At 49.1% G+C, this 18,664-nt stretch overlaps 1 protein-coding gene across 12 annotated transcripts in view; it reads left to right on the top strand.

Moving 5' to 3' along the window:
• Nucleotides 1–18,664, top strand: part of Pcbp3 (poly(rC) binding protein 3) — a 196,329-nt gene that overhangs the window by 161,284 nt on the left and 16,381 nt on the right. For 7 of the 12 annotated variants that reach the window (XM_029482487.1, XM_029482485.1, XM_029482486.1 and 4 more), the window contains 4 exons: nucleotides 6,853–6,984; nucleotides 8,203–8,331; nucleotides 11,585–11,728; nucleotides 14,947–14,988. In XM_029482487.1, coding sequence (XP_029338347.1) covers nucleotides 6,853–6,984; nucleotides 8,203–8,331; nucleotides 11,585–11,728; nucleotides 14,947–14,988 — 447 coding nt within the window. The remainder of the gene's footprint in view (nucleotides 1–6,852; nucleotides 6,985–8,202; nucleotides 8,332–11,584; nucleotides 11,729–14,946; nucleotides 14,989–18,664) is intronic. The other 5 variants (XM_021174924.2, XM_021174923.2, XM_021174920.2 and 2 more) reach the window with 1 other exon arrangement.

Here is an 18,664-nt window from a genome sequence, read left to right as displayed (position 1 = left end):
AATAAATATCTCCTATTCCAGTTTTCATAAATTAAGGAGCGATGAGGGAGGAAGGTGTATTTTGAGTGGATGACAAGCGAGGGCTGATTAAATGAGAGGAGGAGCAATAGACACAACTGCTCAACTTCCTGTCAGTGTAAGAGACCTGAGCTGTCCACTTACAAAGTATAGTGCTTCATTTTGCCTCACATTTCTAGAGTTTGTAGCCTATGGTGAGGCAGGACTGCTGCTTTGGGGCTTCTGGTGGGAGCGAGTCATACATTATGGTAGGAGCACATGGTATAGAAGAATCATCCACCTCATGGCCAGGACATGAACATAAGAAAGAGGCCAGGATCCCCCAGTGCCCTTTGCTAGCATATCTCAGAGGAGGTAAAGTCTCCACAAGGCCCGTCTACTTCCTCTCAGTAGTGTCAGCTGAGAGCCTTTGACAGATGAATATTTGGAAGACATTACCCATGAAGTTTTACCCTTAGCCCTAAAGGCTTAGATTCATCTTATAATACAAGATGTCTCAGTCCAAACTCCCAAAGTCCCCAAAGTCATAACTGTTGTGACATCTATCAGAAGCCTGAGTCTCGGAGAGAAGAAAGGCAAAGTTCTGTGGACCCTTACAAAAATCCCACAAGTTACATACTCAAGATATAATGTAGACATTCCCATTACAATCATTCCAGAAGGAAGGAAGGAACTGGGGTTGGGGGAAGGGAATAGGAAGGAACTGAGCCAAAACAAACCACCTCGCAGGGCAAGCATTGGCTTCTGTAGTCATATGTCTGGTTTCCAAAGCTTACCATGGGAGGGCATGAGTAATTAAAGACTGTAAGGACTTGGGTCCTGCTTGGTGGTGTTTTTGTTGTTTGGTTTGCTTGTCTGCTTTTGTCAAACTAAAGTCATTTGGGAAGTGGGAACCTCAATTAAGAAAAAGGCCTCTGTCAAATTGGCCTGTAGGCAAGTCTGTGGGGATTTTCTCTTGATTTGATTGATGTGGGAGGGCCCAGCCCATTGTGGGTGGGGCCATCCCTGGCCTGGTGGTCACTGTTCTATAAGAAAGCAGACTGAGCAAGGCTATGATGAGCAAGCCAGTAATCAGCACCCCTCCATGGCCTCTGCATCAGCAGCTGCCTCCAGGTTCCTACCTTAAGTTTCTGCCCTGACTTCCCTTGGCGATGGAATGTGACCTGGGAGTTGCAAGCTGGAATAAATCCTTTCTTCCCCAGGTTGCTTGCGGTCATAGTGTTTTATCCCAGCATTAGAAAAGTAACTAAGGTGGCCATAACTCTGCTACTGAGTTATGTAACTCTGTTACTGAATACTGCCTGAGCTCCCATACCTTCCTTCCACCCTAGAGTTCTTACATGCTTGCTGCCTACAAACGCCAGTGAAGACCACCAGCTTGAGCTATGCGTAGCCCCCTGTGTTGCCATTCAGTGTACTGGGGTTCTTTAGCTTCACCTGGAAAGAGCATAGGTAGACGGAAACTTCCAATGCTGGCCTCTTGCAGTTCGGTGTTCTTCACCACTTGACAGCAGTGCCCAGGGGCAGCAGTCAGGCAGAAGCAGAAACAAGTGGTTCTTGCTAGTATTACCATCCTCCTATAGACCACAGGCATTGGGACACTTAACCCTGCAAGCATTACAGTCCTGATGTCAGGGTTAGGTATCACGTGACCTTTGGCTATCAGCAGCAGTTGGCTTAAAGTTCTGAGCCTGGGGTCTAAGATCCCATGGCCCTGAAGACTTGACAGTTCTCTGGAAACTCTTTTGGTAACCAGTACCTGCAGGTTCTCTTCTCTTGCCCCTTCCAGAGCTTGCTCTCCCTTCACTCTCGCTCTGTTGCCGTCTCTGTCACGTCTCTGTCTCCTTATTTATTCCTCCTTTCTTCTTCCTTCCCTGGTCATTCTTAAACTTCAGCTGCTTCTTCAGTTATCAGTGGCTACTGCTTAGACTTAGGATACACTGGGACCACATTCAGGAGCCAGGATGCAGCTGCTGTATCTGCTGCTGCTCTGGAACTGGGCTCTAGTTGCAGTCGGGATCACTTAATCATAAGCATCCCTTCCTCCTAGGGGCAGAATCCCAGTAAGCAATCAGGATCCTCGGGTAGCAAGGTGCTACACTGGTGCCACTGGGCAGATTCAACCCAGCAGGTGCCACCAATGGGGGAGTCCCAGGCCTATGCAAGTGGCTGCTGCTTCAACTGCCAACAAATAGTTGCAGGCACTTTGCTCTGAGAAACCAGCGCCCGGGTCTCAGAGACCAGGTGCCTGTCCCTAATAGGGCTGTTGGGGAGCTTAGTATTAAAGAGTATTGTGTCTGTGTGTGGGTTGGGGAGGGTTCAACCTGTCTGTGGGCAGCACTACACTGGGTCAGGTTTACCTGTCATTCACTGGATCTTCAGTTACCAGGTTGCTGAGCAGTAGAAATGGTGTCAGTGAGACTGGGCTCCCGTGGTGCCCACAGGATCACAGCCAATGCTTTCCCAGCCACAAAGCCAAAGCTGAAGGCCAGCATTTGTTCAGTGGGCAAGCTGTGTCCAATGCCAGGCTTGCCACAGCCACCATGTTCTGCAGTCTGCTTCTGTCTTTGTGTTAGCCAGGTCTTTACTGGGGATGTTGCAACACCAGGGGGAGGCACCCCAGGAGACTCCATTGAATCCTTGAATAAGCCTGAGCTGCCTGCTTAAGGACAGGAGAAGGAGTTTTTGGACAAATCACGGTCTCTAAGGTTTGTATTTGGGATTAATCCCAGCCTGGCCACTAGCAATAATAGAATATTGCACACACGCACCCAACCAAGTTAGAAATAGTTTCACAGGGCTTGTGACCACAAAAGGTCTGGGACAGCTACTCAGACAGCCCTGGCCAGGGCTGCTCCTTCAGGAGCCAGGACAATCAGCTGTAGTCTCTTGCATCATGTGTCTCAAGGTATTCGTTTGTGTTGAGATGCCGGTGCAGGGCTAAGGGCAGCCAGCTGTTCAGTTGATAATCCTTTATACCCAAGGCAGCTTAGATAGCAAGAGAATGTTCAATAGCTTCTAATTAGAGAACCAAAATTTCATATCCCTAGTGATAGACATTTAAAAAGAATGTTTACAGTAAAGTTGGAGAATGTATCACTAACACTATCAGTAATTCAAAATAAATGATTAGAAAGAGCTTTAAAACCTGCCCAGTATCCAGGGATATGGATTCATCTCATCTTTCTCATATGGATACAACTTAATGGTGTCTAAGTACCCTCCTGGTGTAGGCTTAGGCCATCCTGGATGGGCAAGGCTCTCTTCTTAAAGCCTCTGCTCTGAAAAATGGTGGAGACAAAGATGTGCTTACACATCTCTGAGCCTGAGATGACAGCGGCCAGACGAATTGGTACATCTATTCCAGACATCGTCCGCCATTGCCCTGGTCCAAAGAACTTGGCTTCAGCTCAGTGATGCTTAAATCTCTGTGGCCACTGTGTCACCCTTTGCCGTACCTGTGAACATGTTCCTTCTCTGGGGGAAAAAATGCAAACTTTCCAGCTTTGTGCTTGTTTTGTTTTCCTCTCTTAAATTGCAGCAGGGTCCTGAGCTGGCCTAGCAAGCTCTCTACAACTGAATTGAACTTAGCCTGCTCTTCATCTTCACTTATGATTCTCACTGGAAATTTGGCTAAGAGCAGCCAATGCTACCCATGTCTTTCTCTCTCCCTCTCCCTCTCTGCATGTGCGTGTGTGCATGTGCTGTGTTGTCTTTAAATCTCATGCTCTTTATTCCCCCAAGTGGAGTCCTCATTTCCACTGCAGCCTTATCAGTGCCCCTCACCCTCCCCACCCCCATTCACACTGATGCTTCATAAGAATCATGTCCAAGCTCCACCTGAATATTCCATGCCATTTCTAGATTGGCTCTCCAAACTGCTCTCTTAAACAGTTCTAAAGCCTCATAGCACTCTTAACGGTAATATCTAGCAATATCCCCACTCCTCAGAACCATGGTCTCTGGTGAGTTTCCCATTAACAATGACCTAAGACACATCGGCTTCTAAAGGAAAGGCTTATTTTGGCCCATAGTTCTCCAGAGTTAGCATCACACCTAATTGTAGCTGTAACTTCTTTGTTTTTAGGACTCGGGTTTTTGTCATATGGTGGCAGAAATGTGTGATATAGCCAAACCATTTACCCCATAACCAAGAAGCAAATAAAAGGAAGAAGGATGAGACTGAACTCCCACACTCCCCTTCAAGGACACGCCCAGTGATATCAAAGCCTCCCTCTAAGCCCCACTTCTTAAAGCTCCCATCACCTCCTATATTAGAGTTACTTTTCTTGCTGCTGTGGTAAAATACCCGACGAAGAACAACTAAAGGGGGGGGGGGGCTTATTTTGGCTTACAGGTCACGAGTACCATCCATCATGGCGGGGGAGGTGTGGCAGCAGGAGCACGAGGCACCTGCTTGCGTTCCATCTGTAGTCAAGAAGAGATGAGTGCTGCTATTGTATTCACGATCTCCTTTTTATTCAGTCTGAGACCCTAGGCTGTGCTATGGTGATGCTCATATTAAGGCAATGGTGTGGTGAGTGTTCTTATAGAGTATGTCTTCTCACTTCAGTTAAGCCATCTAGACACCTCCCCACAGACACACCCAAAGATTGGTCTCCTAGGTGATTCTAGATCCTGTCAAGTTAACCGACAAAATTAAATATCCCATCTCCTCAAAGCAACACAGGCTAGAAGCCAAGCCTTTAACACACGCACCTTTGGAGGACATTCCAGATGGAAACTATCACAATGAATTGGATGAGGATGTTGAAATGATATCTCAGGAAGAGACAGTCCATCTTTCACAGTTAGTAGCTCCCTGTGATTGTCTGAAATGAGCTCTCTGCTGCTGATTCTGCGGGATCTCTGAGATTACTGGAGTGACTTTTCTGCTATGTGGAATACTAGATTGTGATTTGCTCTGTGAAACTTGAAACCAAGATTTAAGCATCAGCTCCCCAGAGTTTCACAACTGCATTTTGTGTTAATGCTGTTGGTGTTCTGTCCTTGAATCTCCAGAGCTGCTTTTCTTAAGAAAACAGCGCCTCCTAGTGGAAAGTTATGGCTCAGTGTCTGGGAAACAGCCTCAATAGGGCAGCCTGAATCCCCTAGATAGGAATTTATCATCTATCTTTGCCTATTGCAGGGCAGAGCATAGCATCAAACAGACCATTGCAGAAAAAAGTATCTGCAGGTTGTGGGTAGTATGGCTATAGTATTGGTTTACTTTAGCCTAAGGATCTCAAGGTATCCTGGGAACTTTATGTTTTATGCTAGGGATTAGACTGAGAGCCTCAGACATTCTAAGTACGTGCTGTTGCTGAACTAAACCCCAAGTCCTGAAAGTGTTAGTAATTTTAATTGCTACCAATCCTACCCGCTTCCCAGAACACTGTGGTATGTTAGGCCGTGTTAGTAATGGCTACAGGCTCCTGTAAAGCATGTATCCCAACATTTGGTATAAAAGTTGATGTGCCCCCAAATGAAATAAAACCAAGACATTTTTAGCAGCTTTAAGGAATATAGCTCTCTGTGAAGAGATGCTTTGTTACCTCCTAAAACACACATATAGTCCCAAAAACACCCTTCATCAAGGAGACAGGAAACCATAATAAAAACCCATAGGGAGTGGTTTCAGGGCCTGAGCCAAGCTTGCCTCCTCCCTTCTACCACCTTATTTGCTTAAAAAGGTGGCAAATGGCCTGAAAATGTCCTGTCTGTCTCTCTTCAATGTTTTCAAAATTCTAGCTAGTCCTTTCCAGTCAATGGCAAGATAGCATATGACAGCCACATGAAAGCCACCATAGCGGGTGAAAGGTCTTGCCCCAAGTCCATCAGAGATGGCGAGCAGGCTGGGGATGACCAGAAGGAGAGCTCAGTACTGAGAGGGTCCAGATGCAGAGTGAGCACAGAGGCCTCTGCGCCCTCTGCCTAGATTGGGTCCAGGGCAAGAGGAAACGGAGAGCCATGAGCAAGCTGCCCAAATGGAGCCAAAGCATCTGAAAGCTGTGTGTGAGGGTCTGGATGGGGCAAGGCGGTAGCCACTTTACCTGGTGCACAGATGAAGTGTCTGGGCAGGAGCAGTGGCTCACTAGAAACAAAGCTCCCTGGTAACATAGGGATTCATTTGTTTCTGGACAGTTGGGAATTAGAAATGGAGCTAGACCTGGGAAAGGCATGAGGTCAAGGTCTGGCCATTTTGCCCGGCACTCCACAGGCTTGGATGTAGCTTTCTAGGATGGTGGTATATATTGGTATCAGCTTCTTTCCCCCAAATTGGGCTAGCTCCTCTATAATATAATCAGGCTTCATGATGCAGAGGTACCTCCATGTTTCCATGGAAATGGGGCCTTGGACTCTTGGCAGGTCCATCTGAGTAGCTATAAAAGCCCCTGGAGAGTGCTCTTCTACCTGCTCTTCACTGAGCCCAGGCAAATTGGCCCCACACATCTGTCTGTCTGTCCTCATACCTAATAGGTTTTCATGAGGCAGTCAGACATGATCTTGTATTTTCTTAACCTATACCCTGACCTGAGTCCACTGTGACTTGCTGACCACTCAGCCTTGTAGTTCCATGTGCAGAGTTGGTGCATGTGACCATCTGGCCCATGTCCCAGTTCCTTCTAAGCCTGGCTTGGCTCTGAGGTTCCATGATTGCCGGTTCTGCTCTCTGAGTCCTTCCCTATGTGGGATGGGGCACCTTGAGTTCTTCCCAGTGTGCAGTGAAGCAGGTACGAGGCAGAGATGCTACATACATGTCCTTACAGTGTTCCAAAGCCCCACACTGTGCTCACTAGTAGGAGTCCAACACACCTGTTTTCTCCTCCCTAGGACATCATTAATTCCATGAGCAACAGCCCTGCCACCAGCAAGCCCCCAGTGACATTGCGACTAGTGGTCCCTGCCAGCCAGTGTGGGTCCCTGATCGGCAAAGGTGGCTCCAAGATCAAGGAGATCCGGGAGGTACTGCCCATCCTATCACATGTCTCCCACACCGTCTGTAAGTGCACGAGCTGATGCCGCAGCCCCCAGTGGCTCAAAGCTGCTGTCCAAATGTAACGGATGATCTGCTTTGCCAGTGAGAAGTGGGGTGTGGGAAACTTTGTTACATTGGCATGTACACACAGTGGCCTGTGCCAGGAGAGGCCCTGCACAGGAACAAGGATGGGCTAGAGGTCCTTGGACAGGCAGATTTTAGCACCCAAGTTCCGTGGCTTTAGCCATGCTCTGGGCCTGAGAGATGCCACTTTGTCGTTCAGGGCATCCTCGTAGGATGATTTTAATTGGAGTCTGAACCTGATGTGGGTTTGACATTGAAAGTAGGTTACTTTCAGGAAGGCTAAGTCCTTCCCTTAACCAGGAGAACAGTCACCCCTCCTTGATCCCTTCCTGTCCTCTTCTGTGACTCAAAAGATGCTAAGTAAGAAGCCTGACCCTTGGCCAATGCCTGGTCCACTCTGCATGACCCCTAAGGTTGTCACTAAAGTTTGTGTGGCCCACTGGTCCTGAGGATTCACGTAGTCACCTGAGGTATGTGGTGGCCAGACAGCAAGAGCAGGCAGGTCCCAGGCTCAGGCTTCCTGGCCACCATGTGACCTACTTCCGTGGAGGAAGAACTATTCTTGGTGTTGGAAAGGGCGATCCTATTCTCCTGTAGACTTTCCTCTACAGCAGTGGTTCTCAACTTATGAGTGGCCACCCCTTTGGAGGTCAAACGGCCCCTCCGCAGGGGTCACCTAAGACTATTGAACAACTCTGATAGTTACATTACAATTCATAATAGTAGCAAAAATCACAGTTACGAAGTAACAACGAAAATAATTTTATGATTGAGGGTCACCACAATGTAAGGAACTGTATTAAAGGGTCACAGCATAGGAAGGTTGAGAACCACTGCTCTACCAAGTCAGTACACTTGCTGAGGTGGGACAGTGCCATTCATTCCAGGAAACCACAGCTTCCTCAGAGGCTGTGCAGAGGCAGGATTGAGGGGTAGTGACAGGACAGTGACATTTAGTAAGATGCGGGATGGAGGGACTGTGACCAGTTAAGGCCCTGTTTCTAGTGAAGAGTTTTCAGGTACAGACCACCCAGAATGTGTCCCCAGGAGTTGGGGGTGCCACTCCTCTTAACCTGTCACTGCCTCCAGTTTTCGGTCCTTCCAACGGCCCTTCTCTGCAGTCCACAGGTGCTCAGGTCCAGGTGGCAGGTGACATGCTGCCCAACTCCACAGAGCGGGCAGTGACTATCTCAGGGACCCCAGACGCCATCATCCAGTGTGTGAAACAGATCTGTGTGGTCATGCTGGAGGTACAGTATGAACACGGTGGGCCAACACACCCAGCATCGCCTTCCCGCCTCACTCAGAGCCGGCTACACTCTCTGTGATACGCTAGCCTTATCGCTAAGGCTCCTGAGAAACTGGGTAGTCATTTGGGATGGGGGTGGGGAGGGAGGAGGGCAGATTAGACATTAAGGACAAGCAAATTTCAGGCTTGGGCTTCCTAGCCTCCAGCACTAGCCAGGCAGGCTGAAGGGACACCCTTGGATGTGTCTCCTGATGCTAGCCTGTGGCCATTGTCTTGTCTAGATGTGAGTGGGGGGGATCATGGTGGGGGTTGGGGTGGGCATCATGAGGTTTCAACCTTGGCAGTGGTAACTGCTCTGACTAGAGGCTGGTGTGGTGAAGGATAAGAAGGCATCTCCTGTCTGTCAGGCCGTCCAGCACAACAGGCCTATAGGTCTGCAGACTTCAAGGGAACTACTATCCCGGGGTAGTACTGGGTAAGACTCAGACAGACCCAGGGAAATACCATGTAAAGAGAGAGATGTGGGAACAGAGGGGTAAGAGATGAGAGAAGGAGCCACCGGACAGGAGCAACCTCCTGAATTTCTGGTCAAGGATGGAGAGAATTCACCTCAGCTTCTACACTTGTGCCCTTCCCTCAAGCGACTTCTGTGACCCTTCCCAAGCAAGGCTTTTCACTGTTTGGAGCACTGCTGGGCTCTGCCCTCCCACAGGCCAAGCTGAGGCCACTGCCACATCACCACAAAAGTGACACCACTAAGGACCTTCTGTGTCACCAGCTCTGAGACATTTCAGCCAAACCTCACGGTTAACTCTTTTCTAAGTGTTTGCATAGTTTTCTTTTCCTAAAGCCTATCTTGTGAAGTTAAAATGCTTTTCAAAATGTTATTCTCATATGGGTTTCCCCACGCACTGGTCAGGGTGATGGGACGGTCCAATCCCAGGAGCCCAAGGCCGAGGGTCATCACTAAAGACTACAGCTCCTTGTCCTGTCATCTACCTCCAAACAATGAGAAGCACACGGTCCGCTCAGTGGCACCCTTGGAATGGCAAAGAATGGTGATAGCAGTTGTGCAGTGGACATCAGGGGCCAGCAGCCCTCTTCTCAGGACAGACTATGTATCGTTGTCAGAAGTCCCAAGCAGACTGATGGTAGTGGAGCCAGGGTCAGAGGGCTGTGTGTCAGAACTCAAGTCTCTAGATGCTATGAGAGAAACCATGGCGGTGCATATCGTGGATGTCAGTGGTACTGGCTGACCTAACAATCACCCAGCTCTTATTCACATGATGCATTTTGCAAAAAGGGCACGGCCTCCCTCACCAGGAAGGAAGAAGGCACTGTGAAAAGAGCCTCCCTTCTACCTGAAGGGCAGCCAAGAAGAGGCAAAAGACCCTGCTTGTCAATCAAAGGCCTTTCAGGCTTGCTTAAGGGGTGTGTCCTTTGTACCTCCACAGTGACGAAAAGTACTGAGCTCAGCAGATGTACTTGGGTGAGGCCTGCAAAGAAAACAGGTGTTGCCATTATCCACCTCCTGCCCCACAACTCTGGTACCTCACACACCCTTGCTTACCCTGGGAAGGTTGATCATGTGAGCCCCGAAGATCACTTATCTATGGGTGGGTAAAAATGAAACTGGGCCTTCTGAATGGGCACAGGGAATCCCCGTGTTAGGAGGGAAGCAGCCTGGAGCACAGGTGACAGTGGCCTTAGGATCTGAAGTACTTGGTCTGAATGATGTAGCAGCTACTGTAGGTGCTGGACACTGGAGCTCTTGGTTATGATCTTGTACCACAGACCTAGGGTCTGTCTGGGATACCTCAGCAAGCAGGGTTTGCACAGAGGCTCTCTGTGATGCAGGGCTCCAGCAATGGGGAATACGGGCATTCCCAAGGGCCCGCACAGAGTCCTTTACTCATTACTGTCAGCTCCAGAGTAAGGACTGTTCCAAGGTCACACCCTCAGCGGGCTCTGGTAGGCAGAGATGGCCTGTGCTATAGTTACTTGTTTCTGTAACAAAACAGCTGATAAAAGCAGCTAAAGTATGGGACGGTTTATTTTAGCATCTACCATGGGGATGGGGTCAGGAAAGGCATGGTGGCAAGGTCAGAGGGCACCCGGGCTTACTGAATCTGCAGTCAGGAAGCTGAGGTCAATGAATAATAATGCACAGGTCACTTTCCCCCTTTATACTCAGTGCAGGACTCCAGCCCATAGAATGGTTTTCCCCAGGCATGCCCAGACACTAACCTAACCTAGACAGTCGCTGCAGGCATGCCCGGAGGCTTGTCTCCCGGGTTATTCTGTCAAGTTGAGAATATTATGTCTGTCACATAGCCAAGAGCTCCAGCCTCTCTCTTCTGCCTTGGTAGCGTCAGCTACTGATATGGCCGGGAGCTGGGGGCAGTTGAGCACCTCTGACTAACCCAGAGCGGAGAAGGTGGGACTTGTGGGCACCTGAGAACTCATCTGAGTTCATCTTGTGGGCACTCACTCATCTGAGAGGAGAAGCCTACATTCTGGACCCAAGAGCAATCAAGGAAGATTACAGCAGAGTTCATCCTCATGGAGTCTCATTTGGCATCTGCAAGCTACCGAAGTTTTCCCTGGTGAAACGGAATGATTCTAAGCCATTTTAGCAGCCTCTGATATAGGCTAGCTCTAGAGGATCCAAACCCAAGCCATAGCCACCCAGAATGTTCCTAATGTGAGTTGTGCTTAACGTTGGCTTTTCCCAGGAACCCAAGAGTATTTTTTAGCAAAGGATGCCAGCTGCTCCTCTGTGCAGTCACTGCTGTGTCTACCATTGGATCTTCATACCAGCATCTCCTAAACCAAGAAGAAAGGGCTGCGGCAGTGGTGTGCAAAGTCCAGGGTATCAGCTACTAGCACATGGTCCACCTGCCTTGGCACTCCTGTGGAACCTCGATCCTGCCTGTTCCTGCCTGGCTGGCCACCAGGTCTGTTGTGGATAGGTACCCAACTGTTCAAGCTTGGAAGAAGGCTGGCCACCCCAATGAAGAAGGCAGTGAAGATGTAGAATTTAGCCTGCCTCCGTGTGCCGAGGACAGACTCATCTCCTTTTGATGGCCCTGGACGGCTCCTCCCCTTACTGTTGTGGCCTATAGAGCCTTTGCTGGCCACTTCCAGAGGGCTGGGGGGTGGGGTTCCATAGAGGGGTGGGCGTGGGAAGGCAGCCCAAGGCCAACAGCAAAGCTGTTCTAACCACTCTCTCCCTCTCCTGTCCCTTTTCCTAGTCCCCACCGAAAGGTGCCACCATTCCCTACCGCCCAAAGCCCGCCTCCACCCCTGTCATTTTTGCAGGTGGTCAGGTAAGAGCCGACCCGCTCGCGGCCTCCACTGCCAACCTCAGCCTTTTACTGCAGCATCCGCCGCTGCCCGTTAGTGCACTCAGGTTTTCTCGCCTTCTCACGTGCACGTCTCCCACCCTGCGATGGACACAGAGCTCTCTGGCTCACACCAGGCGGTTGGGGCGGTGGGGGGGGGGGGTGAGGTGGAAAGCAGGACTGGAGCTCACAGCTACATCCCTTGGACACATTTTCCAATGAGATCCCTGTACAAGGCAGGAGAGACCTGCAAACCCATGCAGATATAGGCGCTGCCTAACAACACCTGCCAGACCTCTGTGGACGTTGCTGGGCAGCTTAGGTAGTTAATGGGCAGAAACATTCTGGGTGGCTATGGCTTGGGTTTGGATCCTCTAGAGCTATGAGAACCAGGGTCCTATTTTTCCCTGAAGCACATCTCAGATCTTACCATACCCTCAGATAGCAGCAGGCACATTCCTTTGAAGAGATGAATGGCCTCAAGGCTAGCCCTATGTTCCGCTATGGCCATCCATAGCAGGGTCCATCCCTGCTACCCCTTTGCCTGCCTGAGCAGACATCCTCACAGGCAGAGAGCTCATGTTATAAGCCCCGTCCTTGAGGATTTAGTGGCCAGCATTTGTCTCCTGGAGAAGAGGGGTGGGAGAGCAGAGAAGAGCTTGTGTCTGTGACCAGCGCTGGCCAGGAAGTGGAGGGATTGGGGAAGGGCCCCTATCTGGTCTCCTCACAAGCTCACTGAAACTCAGATGCCCACCTTAGGTCCACAAGACCCCACCCACACGGATGACTTGAACATGGACAGCCAGGGGTCTGCCCAGAAGAGCTCTGTGTCCTGTCGGCCGCAATGTGTGTCTTTGTTCAAGGGAGAGTTAAGTCAGAGACTCCCCATAGGTGACCCAGCTAACAGAATAGACATGGGGTTTTTACTGTATTGTTCAAAAAAGGAAAAGAAAAGCATAGAAAACCCCCCCTCAGTCTTTGTTCACAGTATACAGAGAACAGCAACGATGTGTACAGCATGTTTGGGTTAGACTCGTTACCCCCATCCCCTTCCCTACTCTAACACATGCATGTATGTGTGCATGTGCATACACGTACAACATGGTCTCCTGGCTCAGGACTGCCCCACTGCTGGCAGAGAGAGAGAGTCTTGTGCCCTGATACAGACCAAGTGTGTGACACATCCTAGGGTACAGCAGATCTTGCCTGCTTCACAGCCTGAGTGAGTCTCGGGGCTGCACTCTGGAGCACGCTGATGTCAGAGATAGGACCACACAGGCAAGCCCATCAAAGCTCTTTAGTGTTTTCCTCAGATTCATGGCTAGCTGACAGGTCAGGAAACAGTGTGAACAGTATCTCTCTGTTCTACAATAGCCCATGTGGATAAAATCCACGATAAAATAAAATCCACAATAGAATTAGAAGGCCTCTATGCAAATGCATGTGCACTCTGTAAAACTACATGACTCTGAGTCACCACGCCAATTCCAAAGGCAGAGCCACTATGGAGAAGGATCATGGCCAGCATCCCCCCAGTCCCAACTACCTATATAACAGCCAGTAATACCCCCTCCTCCAGTCCCAGCAGTGACAGTCACTCTGCTCTTATGTTTATACCCTGAAGTATTAGCCTTTTGAGAGGCCATCACCCTTTCCTTAGAACAGTGTGGTCTTGATTACCTTAGCTATACCTAGGGGACCGACTCCTAGGAGAGTCATCCTGCAAGGGAGCTTATAGGTAAGCCAAAATAATAAAGATGTAACTTAGCTCTGGGTAGGTCACCCCTAGGGTTCCACCCCCATGTGTCTAAGACATGGGGTAGACCCCAGAAGAGGCTGCCTGGGTATCTGACGCTTTAGGAGAAATATATGAAGAGGCCTAGAATCCTCAGTAACTGACTCTGCAGCTATTGTTACATGCCTACCTAAGCTGACAACTCCCCCAGGCAGAACTTACTGAGATATGCGACAACCCAGGGAAGGGAGTGAGAGATGTTAGACATCAGCCCAGGCTGCGCTCTGCCACTCGGCTCAGTCACATAGGACTGGGAGGGAGCAGCCAGCCTCAGTTCCCAGTAGTCTAGCCAGGAATGATAACATGAGTTCCTTCTTCAGGTGGTGCTCCCTGGGGTAGGTAAGACCTGAGAGATCATTCCTGACAGCAGTTCTCCAAAAGCCCAGACTACACCCCCACCCCCACTCGCCCACAGAGCAGTTAACCTGTCTTTTTCTCCATGGAATTGCCATATCTGCTGGAATTATTTTTCTTCATCTGCTAGCAGCCTGGTCATCCCACAGCAGGCTTGCTGGCCTATAACCAGGCCCCTGTTAGGTCGTCACCTGGCTGTGAGCTACTGCATTTGGTTATGATTTAAAAAAAAAAAAATCCAACAACTTCTTAGCACATTGAAAACAATTGTGGGAGGTTCTGGGTCCATGGCAATGACACATGATCCAGAGACCTCAGGGGTGGGTCACAGGTGGTGGAAGTCATGTCCTTACTCCTGTGCCTCCACCAGCATGGTATGGCACTGCCCTGAAGCCAGACAGTTGTCTGTCGTCTTGCTCTCCCTTGACTGTGTTGTTTGTCTGTTGTCTGAGTTGCCGAAGGGCATCATAGTTGAAGGGACTGTTGAGGGCTCTGTCCCTGGGGTTTCAGAGTGGGGCTGGGTAGGAGAAGCCTGCAGGGTATACGGATTTGAAGCAAGGGAAGTGGTGAAAGGAGCCTTGTGGGCACCACACTAGCCTTCAGAGAGGACTCCCCCAACCCCAAGAGATTCCATATAGATTTGGTAAAACAAACAAGGTCAGTACTGTGACCAGTTTATACCCATTTATTTCTAACAGCTTTGGCAAAAGCTTGTACTGATCACTTGTAAAATCTCTTTTCATTTGAGGGCTAAATCATAACCAGTGGTCCTCTTTCTGGGGGCAGGGCCTGGGGTTAAGTTGGTCATCCGTACATAGGTTTACAATTTTAAGAATGTTGGAGGAGAAACAACAGTTAGAAACAGGGTTAGAAACAGCAGTGGGCCACAGCTCAGGGCCAGGGCAGTCTCCTAGGACTCAGCAGTTGTAGTTGAGACCCCCCCCCCACTCAGGGCCAAGTGGGTGGAGATGCGCACTGATGGAGAACACTGTCCCCAGAAGGTTCTTAGCATCCTAGGGCATACTAGGCTGGGTCACTAGTGGCTGACAAGCAGAGATCCCACCACATCCCAAGCTGACTAACTGTCTCTTTCTCTCTCTCTCTCTCTCTCTCTCTGCTCCAGGCCTACACAATCCAGGGACAGTACGCCATCCCCCACCCAGATGTGAGTTTTCACTCTGTCCCTCCTCTCTCCCTCTCTTCATTATTGTGTACCTTCCTGCACGCCGCTGTTAATTGCTACTAATATTAATATTACACAATAATATTAATCCGTTTTCTCCATGTCTCCTATGTCTGTTGTATCCATCTGACCTTGGATAACGTTTAACCTCTTAGCACTAATTCTTGCTTGTGTTGAGGACTTGGCCTGATGTCAAACTGCTGCCATCCAGGACTTCCCTCCCCCACACAGGCCTAGCCTTGTATCTGTGACCACAAATTGTCCTACCCACCCCCACAGTATGCTGGCCTGACAGAGTGTGGCTCAACACCTGTGGCCAGCATAGACAAGACACTTTCTGTGTACTTAAGTCAGGTGACATTATCAGAACTATTCCCTTAAGGTGTCCTGAAAAGGGCATTCAGTGTGTCTGGTGAAGTCAAACTTGAAGAGTCCAAACCAAAGCATGGATTCTACCCATGTTCAAAGGCCTAACTGTGAAAGCCAAAAGCAGGTAGGGAGCTTCAACTCCTGTAGTTAGGAAGATGCTGATCGTGGGAGTGGACTCCTGGGCTCAGCCCTAAGCCTATCTAGCTGGACCCATCACCTGTTCTTTGGTCTAGGTCTGTTCAGACATCTCCTGGTGGCATGTTGGTATGAATGTATGATCTGTATTGGAGAATTAAAAACCTCCTGAGGGAGTCTGTGGGGATCAGGGGCAGAGTCTCAGTCTGCCTCTTGTCTCACCTCCAGTGGAGAGCTGAGTACCACAGGAAGAGGAGGAGACACTCAGAGCAATGGTGATGCTAAGCCTGTCGGGGCCAAGAGATCGTGGGCAGCAGCCGTGAGCACAGCTCATTCTTTAGGGGCTTTAGAGATGCTAGTAGGTAGGGCTGTTGTAGGAGATGCTGGGGAGGATGCGAGTGAGGGGAAAAAGAAACATGAGGGGGAAGGACTCTGGGTTCATAGTGGTGGGAATTGAACCTAGGACCTCAAGCATGCTGGCCAAATATTCTGCTGCATTACGGTATTTCCAGACTGTGCTTTCTCTTCCTGGGTTCAGCAGCTCCCGCTAGAACAGTCCCCTGTATGCACTACTCAGTGCCCTGAGACACGCTGGCAGTGTCAGGGGAAAGCAGACCTTGGCTTTTGAGTGGGACAGGAAATAGATGTGTTTCAGAATAAGATTGGCAGTCAGGGCTGAAGGGGCCTTAAGAATTAACTAACACTAAATAAGTATCTAAAATATGGATTCACTGTTGTTGCTTGGAAATTCCGGTAGTGAACAATACATGTTGCTTCCCCCCCCCCCTCGATAAAACAACACACAAATAGAGAAACACACAGGTGGGAAGATCCCTGCCCAGGCATGGCCATACCCACAAGGCTGTGTTCCTGGGTATAGGTTGGCTGGGAGTGCTATGTCTGAATCCATAGCATCTCACCCTCCAGTCATCACAGCAGACACATCTGCCCTTGGCTACTTAGACACCCAGGTTTTAGGCCACCTTGACCAGAATATACAGCAGTGGCTCTCTCATCCTGTCCCCAGCTGCCATGGCTAAGGGGGAGCAGAGCCTGTATACTCATGGCAGGCAAGGGTAGCCATTGTGGGTAGGACTGAGTGAAGGGGGCCAGGGAGGGCCAGGAAATAACTTCCAGGATGGCCCAGTCTTCTCGTGATGCTGAGGCAGGCATTTCCATCCATGTAGGAATACACATGTCCTGATGCAGACTTAAAAGCAGACTGTTGAGATTCAGTGGTGCTACCGAATTCAAAATGCAGCATCTGATAGCCCCGGGAGAAGGCTGTTGGGGAACTAGATTAAGGCTTATCAGTACTTAAGCCACCAAAGCCAGATGTTTAAGGACTAACTGGAGGGGTGTCCTGTGGGTTTCTTGTAGCTTTCAGTGTCCCTTGAACAATGTAGACACTAGAGTTGATGGAACCAACTCTAATTTCAAGTCCTCCTGATTTACAGGCCAGTGAGGCATGCATGAGAGAGAATGATAACGGTTGGTTTTTCTGGTCAATTTCTGTGTCAGTGTGGTATTGTCTCCTTCCTCATATAGTTCTCTGGATGGCTTAATGGTTAGTTTATAGATGATTTCAGCTTAATTTAAACTAACAAGCAACTGTAGTTATTACCGCCTATGTCCTGTGAGGTTTGACATGTGCTGTTCTTTGTATGTATAGATCCTTTTGACATTCATATATTCAAACCCAATCACAAAGGTGTTCGTATTAGGAGACGAGGTCTCCATGAGCTAGTTGAACCTTTTGGTTCTTTCTCATGAGTGGATTAATGCACTTAGAAAGCATCTGGGGAACTGACCTCCCTCTTCCTATGCCTTCCACCATGTGAGGACATAGTGAGTGTTGCAGGTGTCGTGTTGGAAAATGAGCCAGGCCCTTAGCAGACAAAGCTTTCTAGCACCTTAATGGCAGACATCCAGCTTCTATGCTTGGGAGTGGCAAGTCCATGCTGCTGATAAGCTGCCCGTTCTAAGCCGTCTTGCTAGAAGAGCCAGAATGAACTAGTACCTGGGCCATTTGTCATGAGATGGCTTTTCCTATGGCAGTCTTTCTATTTTCTGTAGCAAGATGATGTGATTTGTGAGCAAAACGTGAAACTTCTGAAAGGGCCTTTCTTTCACATACAAAATTGAAGACTTTGGATAATCCACATCAAAGAGGAATAAAATGACTATTCAGTGACAGGGGTAATGAGGGCCAGGGTGACTTTTATCTGAGCCGAGGACTTGAGAGAGTTTTTTTTTTTTAAGCTTAAATTTCTTAGAATACAAATATAGCTATTAGAAAATATGAATTGATTATGAAGTTTATCTCAGGGCAGTGACAGCCATTGTTTAGCTACTTAATTACTTACCTGAATATGCAGGTCCAGGAGTCAGACATGGGAGCTATCAGGAGATTCATCCCTAAGATCTGAATATTCCTTATCTGAATGAGAACACTCACCTTTTCCTGGCCCCAGGCTAAGCAGTGCTTTAGATTGACTCTTGTTTAGAAATCACCCATCTGCTGATCTGTAGTCAGCATCTGTCTCCTGTCATGCCTGCATGCCATGTGCCATAGATTTACTGAACATTTTAGGGCTTTCTGAGCTCTCAAGGCATCAGGACACACTCCTGAACTGCAGAAACTATGAGGGGCCATGCCCAGCACAGTCTGGTATATTCTCTGTACTCAGAAGCCTTGTGAAGCTCCCATAATCCTTTCCATCTGGTTCTCTCAAATGCCTTAGGTGTCTGCACACCTTTGTGCCCATTTCTCTAGAATGGCCATGCAGTAGCTCTGGAAAGTGTCCATCAGAGAGTCCCTTTGTATCCAGTTCTCAGCTCTGAAGCCTTCCTCAGAAAGTGTCTAGGCACCTTTGCATCCCGTAAGCATCAGTCAGGCCTGGTGTAAGTAAGAAAGGGAAACAGTACTGTGCCCTGGGACACAGGAGTGATGCAGAAGGCAGAGCATCACAGGAGTGATACAGAAGGCAGAGCCTGGGCGTACAGCTGAGCAATGGGGTGGACTGCTTGGTCCCTCGAATCTTATGTCTCTGTCACTTTCCTGGCACCAGTGAAATTGAACCAAGACACAATTGTTTCCTCTGGAGGACGTCACTGATGGTCTCAGTTTACATGGAGCAAGGTCCCAATGAAG

Source organism: Mus caroli, chromosome 10 (genome assembly GCF_900094665.2).
Source record: "Mus caroli chromosome 10, CAROLI_EIJ_v1.1, whole genome shotgun sequence".
NCBI lineage: Eukaryota > Metazoa > Chordata > Mammalia > Rodentia > Muridae > Mus > Mus caroli.
The sequence above is the reverse complement of the archived record's forward strand: the minus strand, read 5'-3'. Positions and strand labels throughout refer to the sequence as shown.